The following is a 21339-nucleotide window of genomic DNA, read 5'->3' as shown; positions in this document are numbered from 1 at the left end:
TCTCTCTAAAATTTATCTCTCAAAAGCTTATTTACATCTTGACAAAAATTTCCGTGAAGTCAAACTCCAAAAATAGGAAATGTCTTGACCCCATCCCCAATTCCATTTTTTAATAATTAATATATATTTATTACATTTTTTATACTTAAATTCTAAAAATAATTAAAAACAATTATAAAACCGATAATTTTTTCGAGAACATCTCTCAGAACCGAATAAAGAGGTGGAGATGGGAACTAAAAATTTTCACAAGCTCGATAATGGAAGAACATCCTCACTCGCACCCACACTATTGTCATCTCTACTCTACATAGAATTTTCTCTCAAATATATATTTTCAATTTTCTAACTTTTTAAAAACAAAAAACTAAAATGATTACCCAACATGTTTGGTTTTCTATTTTTTAAAAACAAAAAACCAAAAATGATCATGGTTCTTGTTTTTAAAACAGAAAACCAAAAACTAAAAACAAGAAAAACCAAAAACCAAAAACAGAAATGGGTATCAAACGGACCATAGAAGTTCAAGCACCAAATTTTAAGGCTAAATCTAAATTCCCGATGTAATAAATAAAATAAAGGCAAATAAGATAGAGATTAAAATATCCAATACTAGTGAAATGTCATCGATACCCATAAATATTAAGCTTTAGTGAAGAAAATGCTACAAAAAGAAAGCAATACAAACTGGTGTGTGCTTCATCATAAGGGGTTGTTTCAGACAATCTCAACCCCAGCTTCTCTTTTTACGTTAAAATCATTTGCTTACACTATTTCATGGAATTAACTCTCACTCATCCTCCCTCTCTCTCATCCCACCAGAAAAACAAGCTGCAAAACAGTCCGAATCGTCTATCATCTAGTCATTTGATGCCACCCGCGGGATTTCCACATCATCGTTAGTGGCAGGGCCATCCTCATTAGAAAATGCAGGCACAGCGGAATCTGAATGAGTCGAATTCACATCTGAGCTTCCAGATTCAATCACAGGCAGCTGATTTTCGACATCTTTGACTCCCTCAACAATCTCGGCATTTTCGATAGCTACTCCATGAACCAAATCATCAGTGATCTTATTTTCGACCACAGTGGTTACTTCTGGAGTGCCATTTGCAGGAGGGGCCGAGAGTTCTTGAGAAGGAACATCACCAGTGTGACTTTGATCAGAATTTTCGAAACCATTGTCTTGGAATGATGTGTTCTCTGTGGCGGGAGTGGGTTTGTTATCAGATAAGCCAATATCCGAGCTCACCGCTGCATTCTCTTTCTCCAAACCAATATCCATAGCACTAGAAGTGCCATGTTCATGTCCCTGTCCTTCAGACGAGTTCGGTTGTTCACCCATTATTTCATTAGGAGATGAGGTAACAGGCATAGAATTTTCATGATCAACTGCTAATGCAGACACGGCTTCAGAACTTTCAACATTTACTCCAATGGTTTGATTAGCCTCAGCCTCGGCCTCGACCGCAGCCAACTGAAGAGCACGATTCGCTGCTGCTATTTCTTCTTCCTTTAGTGCCCGTGCCTTGTGCTCGTCCATGACTTTTTGCATCTTTTCCAAGTCTGCCAAAAGGTTACCGTAACGTAGCTGCAGAGTTCTTTCCAGCTCTTTTTGTTTGTGAACCTCCTCCCAGATACCACTAATCCTGTGTGAAGCAGCTAATAGCTCTTGCTTTTGAAGAGCTTCAAAGCACTCCAGCTCCGTTGCTGCAGTGTCGATCTGCTTGAACGTCACCTCAATTTGCGGCCAAAGGCTCGTTTTCGCCCGTGTCTGAAACGTTAACAAATAAACTAGATTTTTGAGTTTAACAAATTCCCACCGAACAAAAGCTACAAAGCTGTCCCGGCAAAAGTATTTAAAAACTCAAAATTTTTATTTAGACAATGAAACTTAGTCAAGTCTAAAACCTCTCCCTAATCTCATAATTTGTAAATATAATTCCTACTATTTCTTTCTAACAAATAGTCCAAATAAATGCTTCTAACTGCACTCATCCAGATAATTTTAGCTTTTCCCATTTAAAACCTAGGCAAAAAGCATTTCAATCAGATTTGGTTGACCAAAGACCCAAGAATCATAAATTTCTTTCATTAAAAATCCAACAAATTCTAGCTGCAATCACACAAAAAGAATAATAATAATAAATACATTTGTCTTTTTTAATAAACTTCAATTTTATTGATGAATGAAATACAAAAAGGTGAGCGCATAACTGGACTACAACGTGAGATCATTGAATGGTTACACCGTCCCAGAGCTAATAACAAAATTCAATCATAGAATCTATTGAATTCCCATCCTCCTTTTTGAAGGTACGAGACACCAATGCCGAGTGAAGCAAGATCTTTGAGTTTGCATGAAGGGAAGGCACAAACCGAACAGAAATCTGATTCTGTTCAAAAAAATTCATAGCAAAGGCACATATTATAAAAAGATAGCCCTGGTTTCGGCTTAGGCTAGACACATATGACAGCAATTCGGTAAGATGACTAAGAAGGGACTCTCCCTTCGTAACCTGTCATGAGTTTGACTGAAGGGTGGCTAATCTCCCAAAAAAAAACTGATCTTAGGGTATTTGTCCCTGCAAATTCTCGTATAATGAGTGGTGCTGATCCTCATCGATTTGGATTTGGGTGGGTTTGTTGAACATGATCTGTTAATGTTCAGGCCAATTTAAGTACACCTTGACTAATCTCACGAGGCAGCCGCTTAACCCTACAACATTTGGTGTCAAGAAACACATAGAAATTAATTCCTAAGGTAGGTGACTATCGTGGGTTTTGAAAATGGATTATGGATATGACAAAAAAACTTTTTTGTTGAGTCTCCAAGGCACTGCCATCTGCCTTTAGTATGGGAAGGCTTCGATAACAATAGTCTATGAGATAAGTCCAACCAATCAACAATTTCATTTTCTTTTAGAGGCCTACTGAAGAGGTGAAGTAGTCCCAGGACTTTGTGGCTGAACGTCAAAAATCTAACTAAAATCAGGTGGATTTGAGAAAGTTTTCACTTTTAAATAATTTTTTTCCTGTCAATCTGGAAGACACGGGGTATAGAAGAAAATTAAACTTTCTGCTGGCAACTTGAAAAAGTATAAATAAAGATGAATAGTTGCAAAGATGTCCAAAACATGATTTTATAAATTGAATCCCCTATTAGATACCCTATAAAGCCCAAATTGAATCTTCCTCCCTTTCAATCACCACATCCTTCGAAATACCCTATAAATCCAAACTCCTTGGCCTCCTCATCTCGTAACTCATAAGTTTCTTCTAGTCAAGGTCGTCAAGGATTTTGTTACATTTTCCTACACCTTTCCACTTAACCATCATTTAGTTCAGCCACTGCAAAAAGGTTAGGAAATTTCAACGTAATAGTTGGTCAACCAACCATGTATCCTCCCAAAACATCACCATCGCACTTCAAACCACCATGAACTTAATATTTTCTTGGAATGGCAGTATTAGTTTTGATACATAACTCCAAGGACTGTCACTCCTTCCATACTTCTTGAATTTTGGAACCGACCACCCTCTTCTTGTCCATAAATACCTTGAGTAACATGATTCCACAACTCCAAAGGCCTCTTTAGGAACCTTCACAACCACTTGTACGCAACAAAGCAATATTCTTTTTTCCTAAATTACCAACCCCCATCTCTTTATTTATGACTCGCTGTCCACCAACCACCCCCGCCCCCCACACAAATGAAAAAAAAAACAGAACTTTTCATCGAGGAATGAAAAGGAACAAAAATGGTTGAAAGAAACAAACTCTTGAAAGAGTGAAGAAAACATTAAAACAAAGCAAAGACCATAATGAATAACAATTAAGAGGAGAAAATGAAAGCTCCCAAGTTGGCGTTGATGAGAGACAGAGAGTAATTTCCAATGAGGGCTGAGAGAGAACACCAGTGAGAAGCTTTAAATTTGGCAATATTGAACCATTCGGATGCTGAAAACCTTTTGCCCTAAAAATCCTAAAATTTCTTTCATGCCAGCTCATATAGGATAGCTTTAGAGGCGTTAACCCACGGAAGACCAGCCTTGGGAGGAAATACCAGACGCCAAAACAACTTAAGCAAGATGTCCTTGATATCCGAAGCAAAAACCCAACACAACTAATTCCTCAACTACATTTTTTGGAATTTGCCACCCTTTCCTCAACATTTCTCCAAAAATCCATTCCCTACAATTATCCCCAAAAGGCATACCGAGATAATACTTTCATCTTTTTCATTAACAACAGTGGGGTACATTCCTTGAGGAAGATCAGAGTTCCCCATCCTCCAAAATTATTTCACAACTGAAAAGGGCATACTCCCTTGGATCCCCACATCCAACTTACATTCCCTACTCTCCTAAGTTGCATCATCTAGTTACAAGTGGGCCCCAGCTAGCTGATAGACTAGTATTCTAGCACCTCCCTCTTTCTGTTGTCCTCTTCATCTGATACACATGGATAACTGGTAGCCTATAACTAGACATGTAACTGGTAACTCTTCCATTTCGCACCCAACAAGATCAACAATCTCCTTATTCAACCAGCCTCCATATTTACCCCCCAGACACCACTGATCCCTCCAAATTCACCTTCAACCTCAATGAATTTGTTTCAAACACTCCTCCCGAACTTCAAACATGTTCTTAATTGTCTATTGTCGTCCACAAATTAGAGATGAAAGACATGACTCTCTCCTTAATACACCTTCTCCACCCCTTTACCCATCAATATACTAAGAACATCATCCACAAACACGAGAAAAGGGGATAATGAGAAAAATGGAGAACTTATAAGATGAGGAGTGGTGTAAACCAAATGAGAGAGAATTTTATTGATTGAAAAAACTACTAACAAATGAAGACAGCAGCCCCTTTTATAGAAGAGGGCTAAAGACATTTAACAAGAACTAACTAATAACAGCCAACCAACTAACTAAAAACAGCTAACCAACTAACTTCAGCCTTTAACTAATAACTAATAAAACTAATGGGTTAGTAATTACATCAGTTTCCTTCCCTCTTAAAAGAAAACTCGTCCTCGAGTTTAAATGCAGTGGAGTTAGAAGGTTGTGAACAATCTTTAAAATGGAATTTTGTCTTTTCTTGTGGTTCAAAAATACTCCAATTGAAAATGCCCTTTTTAACTCATCCAAACAAAAATACACCTTCTCATGTCTACATTCTTGAAGCCTTCTGTGAAGGAAAGACTTTGTGGTATATTCTTGCTTCAAGCTTCTTTCATCTCCTTCAATCTTTGCACTCCTATGAGAATCATCTTCAATATCATCGAAATAATCTACAAATCCACAGCAAAATTCTTCTTCTTTGCTGGAAAAATCAGAATCTTGAACCCAGAACCCATTGATTTTGCTTTCTTGAGGTCTATCATGGTGGAAAAACTTTGTAGTTTGTTCCTCATCTTTCTCCTTCTCATTTTCTTGTTCAATTTGTAAGCCTTTTTGAGAAATTAAGGAATTGTGCCGGTTAATTTCTTGCATTTCAACTTCAAAGAACAATGTAGCCAAAGAAAAAGTAGAATCATCATATCTTCCTATCAATTCTTTATCAACCTCATCTTCCTCCTCGAAATAATTTTCAAACTTAAGAAAAAACTCATCCTCTTGTTCAATTGCCTCAATCTGAGAAGAGTTTTGGATTCCAGAATTTTTGAAATCAACATTGAAGGCATCAACTTGAGGCAAAATTGAGTTACCTCTTGCATCCTCTGAAATTTTTGTTGGTCTTATGAAATCATTTGAAGTGTCTCCACTCTTTTGGTGGCGAAATCTTTCCATCTTGGTTAAGGTATCACTTGGGTTTTTTTTTCCAGTTGGGAGTTTTGGAAAAGAAGAAAGAAAAATTTCATGGCTGTTGTTTGGAGTTTGGTGGCAAAATACCTCGGTCTTGTATGAAACTAATTTGTTAAAATTTGTACAAACTCCAACATTGTTGCTTGAACCTTCTTGGTACCTTCTTGGCGTACAAACTCCAAGATTTTGGTTGAAGTCTTGCCGGACAGCTCTCGATTCTTGGAGCATTCTTGGTTCAAGAACATAATCTTGATACCTTCTAGGCTGCACAAGGTGCTGTTCTTGGAGGTTTCTTGGTCTCCGATTGACTTCTTGGACTCTTCTTGGTGTATAGTACCTCTCCGGCAGGTAATTAGTCCTTTGATCCTCCATCCACATTTCTTGATCCAATCTTGCAGAATTTTGAGGAGTTCTAACCGTAGCTTGCTGTACTCTCATTGCTTCGAGCTTGTCATGGATGATCTCCAAAATTTGTTTAATCTCGCCGACATCCTGCTGGATGGTTTTCACCTTTCCTTCAACCGATAGCAAGCGTGCGGTTGATGATCGTGGCGAGAGAATGGAGGCTTGCTCCACTTCTTTTTTGACGAGAGAAGAGTCACAAATGTTGATCGACTTCTTTTCCGCCATACAACCCAGAAAATCGGGATGCTCTGATACCAATTTGGTGTAAACCAAATGAGAGAATTTTATTGATTGAAAAAACTACTAACAAATGAAGACAGCAGCCCCTTTTATAGAAGAGGGCTAAAGACATTTAACAAGAACTAACTAATAACAGCCAACCAACTAACTAAAAACAGCTAACCAACTAACTTCAGCCTTTAACTAATAACTAATAAAACTAATGGGTTAGTAATTACATCAAGGAGGCTATGACAATAAATGGAGAATTGGATTATAGCTTATGAGAAAAGGAGACAAGCAACTTCTAAAGGAGATATGCAACTTTTTAAAGATTAATTATGGTTTCAATATCTTAGTAGAAAACTTAGATCATAAGCTGTATGAGAAACATGAAACACTTTTCATTGGTTTGTTGAAAAGTACAACAAAAAGGATCCAAACAAGAGTTAGCATGATGCCAAACGAGAGCCCAACTAGATCATAACTAAGCTACCCACTATACTTCACAAAAATGCCCCCCAATCAGTACCAATTACGTTTGGGGAATAACTCCAAAAAGTATGTAAGGAAAAACAGAAGGGTCGAATTTCAGCTATTTCTATTGTTTCATTCCAATCTCTCTACCTTTGTCATTAAAGACTCATTTCTTTCTTCCGTATTCCCAAAGGGCTGCTTTCATCACGTTTAACCAAATTATATTGGCCTTTCATGAATCTATAACCATAAACATCTAGTACTTAATTAACCCATATGGATAGAAACACAAGACAAATAAAGAAATGGGAGAGTGAACACCAATTTTTCATGCCAAATTCCATCTCTTCAAGTCAGTTGCATAACTATGTATTCTATATTGTTGAGGCTTACGCCTATTAAGCCTCAAAGGTATACAAGTAGAGGCTTCCCTATCATCAGAGGCATAAGCCTCTTTTTATTTGGCATAAGGCTTACTTTACTCAGTTACTGCAGCCTCACCTCAAGGGAGATTGAAAACATTGCTCATATTTCACTACTTCTAAACACAGTCCCTTTTGACTCTATTTCCTATTGACCATATTATGAGAGATCTGGAAGCCGAATGAAAGAAGAAACTATTAAGTAAAAAACAGAAATATCAATACATTTGGATTGAATTCATTTTGCTGCCTCCATTTGGTTCTCAATAAAAAATGCGTAGTGTCTTGCCATTTTTATTTTACAAAATAGAGTTTTCCTCTAATCCCCGGTGGTTTCTCAATCCAGCATTCAAAAGTCAAAACCTAGTCTTTTTTTGGCTAGTTAGATTGTTACAATTTCCCATCTTATTTGATACAAACAAAAGTTCGTTCCCAATATATAAATATATTATAAGGCATAATGACATAGGATTTAGAATCTATCAGGGCATGACATTGAAATATTTACAAAAGAGGGATTCAAAAAATATTCAAAACACTGACGTTCTTAAAATGAATGCAAATTTGAGTGCAAGTTGTCCAGCAACAAGGTTCAGATTATGAATATGGAACAAAAGGCCAAGATATATTAGTCTCCATAAAGCATATCTGCCATTTTCTAACAGAAATTATTTTCCAGCACGGACAAAAATATCAACAATAAATAGAGAACAAGATAAAGAATTAGACCAAACAAAACAATACCATGAACGCGATAAGTTCAACAATACTATACCTCATAGCCATGTGTGAGTACTTTAACCTTCTTCTCAAGCCGCACAGCCTTCTCAGTATCATCGTCCATTTTCTTTTTAACATACTCAAATTCATCCTGCAGGGCAGCTAGTTTCTCGAGGTTTCCAGCAACACTGGAAAGTCCATAAGCATTTCTAGTGGGGAAGTACATAAGATCATTCAAGCAGGTTTTGTGAGCTTCCACAAATTCATCTAACGATTCAATTTCATGCCCCATTGCAACACAGATATACTGCGCCTCTTGCTTTATCAAATGATCAGCCTGTTTCAAAGAACCTAATTAGTAAAGGTTCATGTACAAATAAATAAAGGGAAATGAAAACATCAGATAAATGGAAGGAAATTCCTTCGCTATATTAGGAAAGTAAGAATCCATGAAATGCACACACAAGGTTTTCATATAAAAGTTCAGTAACAACTCAAGGTTCCCCTTCATGGAACCAAAGAAAAAAAAATGTTCAAAATAAATAAGAGCGACTCTTTCGTTAACCATAAACCTCTGTACCTCTGTGAACGAGAAGAACAGAATCTAACAGTTGCTACCTTATGTCATTAACTTCTTACAATTTATAGACAACACGTAGGAATAGGGAAATCCTTTAAGATGCTACCAGCCCAACACAAAGGTGCATAACACGACAAAAACCTTGCATGAGAGCTTTCAATGGAAATAATGTGAGACATAACCCATCACAACAAAGGATGTTAAATCGAATGCCCATATTTGCATTGCAGACCTTTATCTTGCAATGCAGACTGGAGTAAAAATGTAAAATCCACCCTATGCTTCAGGATTCTTTTAAATAAAAGGAAATTTCAAGGCTGCAGACAATGTCTTAATTGACTCCAACATGGACAATAATAAAGAAGATGAGATAAGATAACAAGCATGGAAGACCTTACTACAAGTACATATAGTTTTGAATCATGGTATACTATGACCCCATGCATATTAGTATATTGCAATAACCCTAAGCAACTTATTAACCTATAAATTTTTTTAAAAGAAGATGAACTCAATGGAGTGACAAAAAGGACATCTATCTGACCAAAAGTAACATAAGGCTATTGTCAGAAAAGGAGTTTTGCATTTACACCAACATAGAGCCACAGAGAACATAATTCAAAAAAGAGTCATATCATCCTATAAATCAAACACTTCAACTTGAGCAATGTGTCCATGTTTAACACATTGGACACTCCAATACTTCAACTTCGATGCTTGTTGGACTGGACATGATGTCAAATACTTGTTAAAAACAATAGATACATACGCATATTGGACACTTGTTGAATAATTTAAATACAAAATAAACACTTGTTTTCTTTCATACCACAACCCATACACTAATGCCTTAACACCAACAAAATAAACACTTGTTAGGCATGGTAAACAAACGGTCAATACTTGTAAATATATCTTAAACTAAGACGTTCTATCTTTTATGCCTTTCATCCTTTTTTTTTTTTGGGATATCCGTGAGTGTCTGGGCCAACTTGCGCGCACCTCGACTAATCTCACGAGAGAACCGTCCGACCCTACTACATTTGGTTGCCTAGGTAACTTGTAAGATATTAAATCCTAGATAGGTGACCATCATGGTTTGAATCCATTCCATCTAAGCCCCTTGCTATTTACTTTGAAAATATTGTTGGACATAAAAAGAAATATATGGAAAAATAATAAATTTTGAGAGTGAAAAACATCGAACTTATTATTAAAGCTTATAAATGCATAAGCACTATAAATTTCCTTTCTGGTAAAATGTTTGATCATTTATAAAAAGTTAAGTTAGCATTTAAAACCTAGGAGTGCTTTCATAGACCTGGATAGTTTGTTCTTCCTTCTGCTAGGGAGTTTGTATCTTTGAGCATTTTTTTTTTCATTACATCAATGAAAGATCTTTGTTTATTGTTGGGGAAAAAAAAGAGAAGTAAAGAAACCTAGGATATAATTATCCAGATTATATGTTAAAAACATATAGATGGGATTTCTAAGGGATGAATAATAGAGAATGAGCTAATCTAAAATTCAATATTCATTATGCCTGACCAAATTTTTACTACATAATTAATTAGTTAACTTTCATGTTGTAAATAATCAATTTGTTTAGACCTACACCTGTGTTTCCTCTCCCTCTCTAGTTAAAATTAATATTTTAATTAATTAATAATAATTCCATTCCATGCAAGTTAAACTTAATTAGACTTTAGTTAATATTTTAATATCAGTTTTAAAATTTTTATTCTTTAATAAATTAACCAAATAATAAACATACTGTATATTAATAAAAACAACTTTGATTAATTATTAATGTTAAACAATTAATTAACACTTAACTGTTTAATACCTATTTTTTAATTAAATAATTTTTCCATGAAAAGTACTGCTAAACAAAAAACAATTTTCTCAGATGGTATCTCAAAAAAAATCCTCAGAGATAGTATTCTCCTGAAAATCCATTTAATAATTTAATAATAGACATTTATATCTCCCATATTTAATATCCATATCCATGAAATAATGCCCGAGAACCAAACAAGCCATAAAACAAATTATACTGCTCATCTTGGTACTCTTGAATACACCGAGGCCAAAAGTCTAAACACCCAGCAGCTGCAACTGGCAACTACCACCATCACTAGAACCAACACTAGCACAACAAATGTGTGCTCAGATTTGTCCCCTTTCCTCCTTAGCTTCCTACACCTTTTAAAATCAAAATCACCCTGTCATCCAAACCTGCCTCCCAAATTCTAATAGGAACTTCTGCTCTTCATCCTACTATTGGACACACTTGGGTAAAAATACTAAAGGAAGTGCTAAAACCAATAAACAGAATCCAATGGTACAATAAAAGTAGTGTAAAAATACTAAACGAAGTGCTAAAACCGATAAGCAGAATCCAATGGTACAAGAAAAGTAGCTAACCCAATGGCATGACCATAAATAATAGGGATCAAAGGAACATTGTTCTCATAAGAACCATGTGCAATGGTAACCTTGTCTTCCACAGGTTTTTTGCCCACAAAAGAAAAACATAAATTCAAGTTTATGTATGAAGAATACCAGATCAAATTTTAGATCTAAAAGAAAATACCTCCAATAAAGCAAGTTCCTTGTATAAAATAATAATAATAATAATAATAATAGTCAAAAAATGACACAAAATTGGTTTCTCTAAACAAGCAACAATGATAAGAAAAGTGCAAGTTGAACATTTAACAATGGTTAGGAAGATTGTACGTACCTCTTCCATCTCATTTTCTTCAAAATCTTCTATTGTGGGGATAGCAGCAGCAGGTCCATTTCCAATGCGCTTGGAACCTTTCTTTTTCTCCTTGTTGATCTTCTCATCAATTGGGTACTTCGCATTATCATGCTCCAATAAAGCAAGAAGTTCCTTTCTTATTATTTCATCAGCCTGCTCAATAGGGGTAGGTGGAACAAATGAACTCTTGTCTCCATCAGCTCTCATCAAAGAATTTCTAATAAGTTCCAAAGAAGCAGTAGGAGGCCGAGGAAGCTCCCTCTGTAGCACTTTTGATCTTTTCCTAAGTAATGCTTGCTGCCTTGCTTCTTCTTCAGCCCGTTCTCTAGCAATCCTGTCAGACATATCCTCTTCAATCATCTCCTCTGGTTCTTCTTTGTCTTCCGGAATTGGTTGCATAACTACCTGGTACTCATTTTTAGGCTGCGGAAGGCTGCCTAGTCCTAAGCGAAGATTTCTCCTCAAATCAGCTTGCCTTTGAGACTCAAGTTTTGCACTATCAAGCACATCCATATCTTCATTGATATGTAGCTCATCCCTAATAGGTGTTCCTTTTGGAGTCATACCAAATGAATAAGCATCGCCCCTCGCTGGTGTCATGCCAGTTCGAGGAGTGAGACCAACACCACCAGGAGTTGCTGAGGGTGTCAGCATAGGATTTGGTGTTTGAATCTCCTTTTTCCTTGGGGTAACCCCTGAAAAATCTGAAGGATGCAGCTCCGGATTCTCTCCTCCCAATAATGGAGTCTGAGATTCTCTCAGCCTAGCAAGATTTTCGGCTTCCATCATTATAGCATCACCCTTCCCAGCCGGCGTCCTTTGTGGAGTTCGAAAAGGTGTCATTCCTTGACGTGGTGTCTGTGCATAACTAGCAAGAAGAGCTCGTGTAGCACCACTTCCTTCTGCAAGCTCCTCATTACCAGCAAGAAGATCACTGGCATATCCCATCTTTGCAATTTCCTCCAATTCATGGTCTGAAATTTGGGGTGCAGGAAGCATGAGTTTAGATCTTTTCCTCACCATTTCTGGATCATTTAGCTTATTTGCTTGCAGTACAGCTGATGGAGCATCTTGTCTCTGAGCAATTTTATTCTTTGCAATATCTTGCTTCCTTAATTGAGCTTCTACGTCAATCCTTCTTTTGCCTTCAAGTTCTTCAATTGTTGTTGGAAACTTGGGCTGTTCCACTGGTCTATCTTCCTCACTAACATCAAAAAAACCTGGAGGAGGCCTTTTCTCAAAAGGAATTTCTGCATTGTAATCTATTCCTTTTCTCTTTCTCTTCCGATGTCGAGTGTCAATCCCTGCAGCTTTAAGCTCTCTCCTTTTTTGAAGTGAAGCAAGCCTTCTTGCTTCTTCCAGCTGTTTCTCTCTGGCTTTTCTTTTTGCCTTCTTTCCCCTAGTATTTGCTAACCTTGCTCGTGCTTCGGAAAGCATTTCCTTCTCATCTTCATCCATGTCAACAGGATCAGGACGTGCAGGCTTTGATTCTGGGTTTGGGTCAATTTCTCCCGGACGCAATTTTCTTGGGTCATCTCCTGGTTCGTAATTCTCATCCTTAACACAAGCAGCATCAAGGAGTTTCTCGTACCGCTCGAGGCATTGGGATGGAGTACGCCCGACAATTGGTGCAATAGTTCTCCACTGGGTTGGCATGAGTTTAGCAAGATGGAGTAGTTTCTCATCCTCCTCTCTTGTCCACTCAGTCTATAGTAATCATGGAAATCAAATGGTCAGTCCAAAGAACCTACCACAACAAAGAAATTGAGGTGACTTTCCAGATTGCAACACTAGGGAGATGAAAGCACAAAAATGGAGAGCATCGATTACAAATATTCTGACATGGAAAGAAAATTAGGGAAGAAAACATGTTCACTTGACAATTGAATGATAAATACTGGAAAAGTAGATAACAAACTATACTAAGCTTCAAAACACAGAACCCAACTAATCTAAAAATAATTTCCAAATATCAAGCATTAACATAATTATCACTATCATTCCATGAGAAAGGCACGCTCTTCCCCCACCAGGTGAATAATCTTCTTTCCCTTCGAAATTCTCTTATCCACTTACCTTTTTCTGCTCCCTTTAACAACGTCAACAGAAAGACCAAAGGAAAATATGGAAACCAATTCTGCGAGACTCTTCCATTCTTGAATATCCTAAATGCATGGCACTAGATAGTTTCACTAGTTACCACCACTCAGCACTCTTCCTGAAAGGCATGGATTATCATCTCATCTGTCTTTTTTTAACCTAAATCACTGCTAATATAGATTTCCCAAGTTTTAACCATTTAATCCGAACCAAAATAAGACCGAAACTATTTTCCCACACCGCCCCCTCCCCTTTCCAGTACTCAGTTACAAAAACAAGAAGAAGAAAAAAATGCAAAATTAAGAAGCCAGTGAAAGGGAGAAAGAAAAGCACCTTTTTAATGGAGGGGTCAAGCCACTCATACCATCGAGCTTTGCACTGCTTGGCAGATTTCCGAACGAGAAGCGACGAGATTCGAGCCCACTGGTTTTTTCCATATTTCATAACCGCAGCTTTAAGGATCTCATCCTCCGTGTTCTTCCACACACCACCTTTGATCATAATCCTCATTTTTCCTAGCTTTTTAGATTTACCCTCTTCACTCTACGGTCTAGGGACACTAGGGTTTTGCAGGAGACAGACAGACGAAGAAGAAGTCGCAGTGGAAAGACAAGAAACTGCTACAAAACGAATAAAAGGGCCCTCTCATAAGCCACGCCATCATAATGAGTGGAGAAAAATGACAAATGAAGATTACTTACCGAGAGAGGGTTGGGGGAGGCGAGTGAGAGAGGCGGCGGCGAGCTGCGAGCGGCGAGCTCGAGAAGCAGAGCGGCGGCGCCGGCGCCGGCGAGAGACGAACGGGAAACGGGAGATCGCGGCGAGAGGGAGAGAGGCGGCGAGAGGGGAGGGTGGAGGTCTGTAAATGGCGCAGAGAGTGAGATGAGAATTGGGAAGAAAATGTTAACAGAGAGTTGTATATTATTTTCGAAAAGGCCACTGGGCGGGCCTAAAGTATGGTTAGTTCCAATCTTATTTATTTAATTTGTTCAAAAAAAAAAAAAAAGAACTCTCTACTCCCTTCTGATATATTATTAAATTAATGATTTAAATGATAAAAGCGAGCATAACTCAGCAGACATATATCTTGGTAAATATTTTTTAAATATATCCATAAATTTGCATTAAAGAGTTTCCACGGTGATCAATAAAAATAGGAACCAAAATTGTCATTTTTTAAAAATATAGGGACCAAAATGGTTTTTTTTAAGTATTAAAATGAACAAGAATTTAAAGAACAAAGACCAAAATGAAACCGAGACCAAAAGTATAAGAACCAAAATAGTATTTAAATCTAAATAAATTTATAATAGTTGGATGTAAGTTTGAAACTTGTATGTTTTTCTTTTTAATTCAACAATACATAGGAGTGAGGATTCTAACTTCTTGCGATGATATATGTCTAGACCAATTAAATTATACTCAGATAGGTAGAAATTTGTATGAATAACAATTCAATATGATGTACAAAATATTGGTTTTTAAATCTCTCTCGTGTACCAAATGGTATAAAATCAACTACATATTTTGTAATAAAGAAGTGAATCATCACGGAGAGCATAAAGGAAGTCGACAAAATGAACCAACTCATATGAAGATTTAGAGTGTTCATCCATGTCAAAGAAGGCCTACGAAGTGATGGAGGAGCCTATTTTTACTCCAATTTCGAGAAGGTTGTTTACATTCTTCTAAGGTAAATTTTTGAAATTGGAGGTAAGTTACTAAATTTTCTAATCATTCAAGCTCTCTATATAGCAACTCAATCTCCTTTCTTAATATCAATCATATCAATATGTTGTAGGAAGAAGAAGAAAATAACAAAAATCAAACCAGATTGGTTAAAAATAAAAAAAATATCCCGAGCGACATTTTTGTCGACATGTCGACGACATGGGGTGAAAAACGACTTTCTCCCCCATGTCGATGTCGAGACCGTCGACACGTCAACATGTCGAGCAAAATTTAAAACAATGAGGATGACAAAAATTTCCATAGTGTCGAGTCCCCGCCCCATAAATAGGAAAGGTATGTCTCAACCCCATCCCCAGTTAGTTATTAACTAACGTATATTTTATTAACATATTTACTAAATTGTGAATAAAATATTAAATATTTTTTAAAATTAATTATTTATAATAGTAAATATTAATTCTAAAAATAATTAATATATATTTATTACATTTAATTATTTTTTAAATTCTAAAAATAATTAAAATTAATTATAAAATCGGTAATTCTTTCCACGAATATCTACATCTCCAAATAAGAATTCTTTAACATAGTTCTCGATCCTGAGTGGAAATGATGGACTAAAAATTTTAACGAACACGATAATGAAGGAGTGCATATTCACTCCGACCCCACACCATTATCATCACTACTCTACATAGAACTTTCTCTTTAATATATATTTTCAATTTTCTAACTTTTTAAAAAGCAGGCAACTAAAAACGGTTTTGTTTTCTGTTTTTTTTAAGTTATTTATTATCTTTTTTTAAAGAAAAACTTATTAATCATATATGACTTTTATTTTTTGAAAACATAAAATTAAAAATAGAAAATCGAAAAACCAAAAACAAAAAACCAAAACAAAAATTGTTATCAAATAGACCCTAAATTAATATATTTTTTTTGTCGAGTCAATAAGTATAGTCAAATAATTTAATTGACACGTCATTTCAATGTTAGTTAACTAAGGATCAAAGTAGTTTAGTGATAATTTAGAACTATTTCTCAAATCACATGAACCAAAAGTAATAACCATACCTAAATGGAAAAAAATAAAGTAAACCTTGAAATTACCAACAACAATTAGACTAAATAGACCATAAATGATGTATAATTGAAAATAATATCTTCTTGGTTCAAAAGTAGGTAGTAGCTATACCATTTAAAATTAAGATTTAAATATCCTACAAATTTATATATTTTCTGATTTTTCAGTTTTTAAAAATTGAAATATTTCTACAGAACAATTTTCATTTTTCCTTTCTTTTCATCCTCTTATAATTGACTTGAATATATGAATTTTAGGAAAAGTTGATTGAGACATTTTTCCTTCTCTTAAAGAAGAATAACCATGGAAAGAACACCATTTAAGGAAAAATCCGAGAACAAAAAAAAAACTGACGGAAAAATCTGGGACCAAATTACGTATTAAAAGAAAAAATGACCAAAATTAAAGTCAAACCTAGGCCGTTGGGATCACAAAGAGGTCTGAGGCACACGGCTACTTCTACGCCAAAATTAGAATCATTACCCTTGTGACGTGACGGTAACACAATTCTAGACATTTTTTTTGTAGGAACACAAGGATAATAGTGGTACTATAACTTTCATCAATTGGTTATCTTTTTAGGTTTTTAGGTTTTGAGTTAATATTGTTGATGATTGTTTGTATGTACAAAATAAAATAGACGAAAAGTAATTGTGTGACACCAATAATGCCCAGAAAAATCTTGAAATTGAAATGGGAAAAGATTTCTTATTTATTTACCATAAGGAGTCTAATCTATGCTAAGGAATGTACAACTTTGGATAGTGTACATTGTCGAGATGTCGATGTCGATGTCGATGTTTCAAGAAAAATCACGAAAATTGTAGATATTGATACAAATCTTTTGAATTAATAAATAAAGTTTTAATTGTAGCTCACTTTTATTTATGATATGTAATAATATGAGTAAGTTACCCTATGGAAATGCGATGTCGATGGATGGAAATATCGGAACAAGATAATAAAAATTGATGAGAATTATTTAAATTAGTAAATTAAAGTTAAATGTTAATTATATTTTATTAATTAATTAAATCTAATTTTTAGTTACAGAATTTCGATAAGAATATAGAAGATGGAGAAATAAAAAGAATTGCTTAATATAGTTAAAACAAATGATACAATAAAACAAATATTAGTCTAAATAAATAATAAAGAAAAAAGACATGATAGCATAGCATCTACCCATCGTGTATAAAATAAAAAAAAGAGGAACAGAGGGAGAGAAGGGGAAAAAAAAGTGAAATATAAAATTTTGATTAAAAAAAAGATTTTCTCATTAAGTATTTATGAAAATAAAAGATTTTCGCGAGGTCCTGGAGTATATTATGTCTTTAATTATGTTGGAGGTCAAAATAGCATAGAGGGTGTTGGAATTTTTTGAATAATTTTTTTTTTTGTTAAAATTGAATAATCACAACTTTTCATGAATTGGTGCGTTTTTTGTAAAGGTTATGTCCTCTTATCAGAATACATAACTTTGCCAGATATGACTATTTGAATGACCACAAATAGTCTATAAATACGTGGTTCTACGAGTATTTAAATACTGTGAGTTTGTTGATTCTTGTGTGTGAAGTGCTGCATTCACAACTGGTTGGTATATTCGTCATATCCAGGAAGACAATTGTTCATGAAACCTTGAGCACCGTAGATGGAACAAAATTGTTTTAAAGAAACAACGCTATGTTGGATTCGGAAGTTTATTTTCGCGTTTCCTTAAGTTTTTAATTCATATTTCTCTTACAGAGGGTTCATCTAAATAAATCAGTTATACTATAGGGAGTTCATCTAAGTCCATATAAATATTAAGTTTCTAATCGTGAAGTAAATATTATAGAGTTGACATATATCAAGCGCACATTGGTACAAATTTCATGATGACAAATCCGCTCACAAATAAATTACAACCTGTTTATGCAAGGATATGCACAACAGTGTATTTTCGATTACAGCTCGAACTCGGCCCCCGGACCGATCTGAATACTTGGGCGGACCTGCACAGAAAGGTGAGCACTCCGACGATCAAGTCAGTACAGATCGGACTCTTAGTTTAGTTCAAGGTCAGAAATCATCGTACCTGATCGTGGAGTGAGGTCCTCTACTTATGGGTGGTAGTCCCGCCAATCTCGCGACGGTTACACCCGGTAATCTCGGGACCGACGGTTACACCCGGTAATCTCGCGACGGTTACACCCGATAATCACGCCGCTGACAGCAGCTCACATCGGCCCCTACCGAGCTTCTGGGCAGGTCGGACCTTGGCCAGGTTCACCTCGGCCCTCATACTTGGCATCCATCAACGCTAACGGTGGTGATCTCGGCCGTCCGAGTTGGGCATGACTCGTAAGTCATCTTGGAGAACCAATAGGGGTCCTCCACGTGTCCAGGGTATTCTTTCCCCAAACACAACCCAAAGTCTTTCACGAGCTTATACTACCCATGGGTGTTATTATTCACGAAGATATCATCCTTTAGTGCGAGTTTATGTATTATTCTATGTTTTTGATAATTTGGGAATGTATTTTGAAAAATTATTTTGCTAAACAATGTAGAAACTTAGTTCTTTCTACCTACCTCATTATAGATTTTGAAATCACTAAAATAAGGAAGGACTAGTTGGAAATAAATATATATATGTAAATTTTTCATTCTATGTATCTATGGTTGATATATGTATTATTTCTTACTAGCATATGGTTGATATATGTATTATTTCTTACCAGCATCTAGACCAGAATATCAAATGTTCATCGACATGTAGATATTTTCATTGACAATTCATTTGACAAAATTATATGTCAATAGATTCGACATCGGCATGAGAAATGAATCAACATTTTTATAATATCACAAAAAAAATATAAAAATATGAATAAAATATTACTAATCTAGACATAATATTTATATTAATAAATTTGGACTTATTTAAAAAGGATGAAATGTCGTTAATTTAAAATTTTGTTTTACTTTAATAATTTTTTAAAAAAATTTCTATTGATATTGATATTTTCATAAAATTGAAACGTCGATATTCAAAATCTTGATACAGGTAAAGTTTTATTTTTTAAAAACTAGTTAAATGCTCTTTACTCGGTATGACCCAAGATTTGACCTCAAAATTTCCATATAATAAGCTCATAGTTTAACTCGAAGAACCTTCAATTATATATCTATTTTTCTTTACATGCTGAGATTTTTTCTAATATTAATATTTTACTCTCCGTATTGAAAGTTAATAAATTAGATAATAATTGAAGCTAAATCTATATTTTCTCTCTAATATTTAAGTTTTTTTCTTTTAATTTAGTGTCAATTAAATCCGTTATGTTTTAATATTTTTCAACTATACTTCATCATTTGGAAACGTTAAAATGAATTAATGATAAACTTACCTAATATGATTAGTGAATTGATAGATATTTAGAGATTTTTTTAAAAATTTCTACTTAATTGTAAAGTATTATGTTGTCTAAGTTCATAAGCAATTAATTTTACATTTAATAATATTTGGTATGATTGATAAATATTAAAGGGTAAGGAACTAAATTGAGACATTTTAAACAAGAAGGATTAAAAGGGATAAATTTATATTAGAAAATATAAAAATTATAAAGCACGATTGTATATATAAAGTTTGCTTCCTTAATCAAACAGTTTGCGTGGCCTAATGGATAAGGCGCTCGCCTCCGGAGCGGGAGATTGAGTGTTCGAGTCCATCGCGAACGCTGTTATAAATGTTTCAATATTTTTCCGTTTAGTTTACATTTTTCTTATTTTATTTCTCATATATAATATTCGAAAAGTATTTCATTTCACACTTTAATTCCAAAATTTGGCAAGATTATTTTTTATTTCCATTTTTTATTTCTTTTTGAGTTCATGTGACGTTAGAATCTATTATATTTTTCGGTTTTTTTTGGTTTAATTTACTTTTTTTCTTATTTTATTTCTCATATATAATATTCGAATAGTATTTCATTTCACACTTTAATCTCAAAATTTGGCAAGATTATTTTTTATATTTCCAATTTTTTTTTCTTTTTGAATTTTTGTGACGTTAGAATTTAAACTTATGTTAGCCTTTTTACTATGAATTTATAAACGTATGTTAATTTGAACCTAACTCAACTGATTAAGTCACCTATTTCAGACTAAAAACTCGTGAGTTCAAATATCTATTGTAGACACCGTATTTGATCCGACTTTTTTTTGTTAGATTTTCTTTATTTAATATTATTTATTTATTTATTTTATTGTTTTGGTAAAAATAACATAAGTATACTTTATTATTAGTTTTAAGATAAAATTTTTAATTAAATTAAATTTTAGTTTTTGTTTTTAAAGAATTGGATTCCATTATTTTATTTTAAGATTTTGTTTTAAATAAAAGATTTTTCTTTTTCTTTTTCTTTTTTAAAATTAAAAAAGATTTTGGTTTTTAAAACAAAACTGATTTTGTTTTTGGTTAAAATCCCCATTCAAACAAACAGGGAACAGAATAGAGACAAAAAACAGAAGTGTGAAGAGTTTTTTTTTTTCTCTTTTCGTTTCTCTCACTTCATATCATTCTCTATCTAGAAATCAACGACCACCACCCCACTTGTCTTCCTCCTTTTCACTCCGAATCTCCCTCCACCTTGGTGATTAAATTTGCTTTGGTAAGTAAGGTGGGTTGAGTGATGTCTGTGTGTTTATAATTAATTGTGATATATGTGACTCACTGTTTCTCATTGCAAAGTTTAAGGTTTTTGGGGGTAGTTTGAAATTGTTTTGTTGCTGTTTTTAAGGGTTTATGGGCTCTATTTTTAAAAAAGTTTTTTTGTAGATTTTGTAGTTGATTTAGGGTGGTTTTCTTTTGAAATTTGGTAGATCTTAGGAGGTTGTTTTAGGTTGGTTTGTTGCGGTAGACACCGTATTTGGTCCGACTTATTTTATTTTTTTTTGTTATTATTATTATTTAAAAAAGTTTGATTTTAATGGTTTTGATTAAAAATAACATCATTTTACTTTATTATTAGTTTTAACATAAAGTTTAAATTAACTTAAACTAA

General features: G+C 34.5%; 1 protein-coding gene across 3 annotated transcripts; it reads right to left on the bottom strand.

Annotated features, from left to right (window-relative positions):
* Positions 1–610: 610 nt before the first annotated feature.
* CDC5 (cell division cycle 5) lies at positions 611–14437 on the bottom strand. Of its 3 annotated transcripts, none has more exons than XM_022303542.2 (5): positions 14211–14437; positions 13843–14129; positions 11389–13116; positions 8118–8399; positions 611–1774 (listed from the first exon to the last, which is right to left on the bottom strand). In XM_022303542.2, the coding sequence occupies exons 2-5, from the start codon at positions 14017–14019 to the stop codon at positions 860–862; spliced, it is 3102 nt and encodes a 1033-aa protein (XP_022159234.1). In that variant the 5' UTR covers positions 14020–14129; positions 14211–14437; the 3' UTR covers positions 611–859. The 3 variants fall into 3 exon arrangements, with proteins under 3 accessions (XP_022159234.1, XP_022159233.1, XP_087981518.1); XM_022303541.2 differs by having other exon boundaries at positions 13843–14126; XM_088125392.1 differs by lacking the exon at positions 14211–14437 and having other exon boundaries at positions 11389–13156; positions 13843–13981.
* Positions 14438–21339: the final 6902 nt, after the last annotated feature.

This window comes from Momordica charantia, assembly GCF_013281855.1.
Source record: "Momordica charantia cultivar OHB3-1 chromosome 6 unlocalized genomic scaffold, Mcharantia_2.0 BLBB01000006.1, whole genome shotgun sequence".
NCBI classification, from domain to species: Eukaryota; Viridiplantae; Streptophyta; class Magnoliopsida; order Cucurbitales; family Cucurbitaceae; genus Momordica; species Momordica charantia.
The sequence above is the reverse complement of the archived record's forward strand: the minus strand, read 5'-3'. Positions and strand labels throughout refer to the sequence as shown.

Bases quoted from the DNA above. Each gene is read 5' to 3' on its own strand.
- CDC5 (XM_022303542.2), bottom strand. From the start codon at position 14,019: ATGAGGATTATGATCAAAGGTGGTGTGTGGAAGAACACGGAGGATGAG. The intron at 13,117-13,842 runs GTGCTTTTCTTT...TGATTACTATAG, and splicing joins TTGACCCCTCCATTAAAAAG to ACTGAGTGGACAAGAGAGGA. The intron at 1,775-8,117 runs GTATAGTATTGT...TTAACGTTTCAG, and splicing joins TACTCACACATGGCTATGAG to ACACGGGCGAAAACGAGCCT.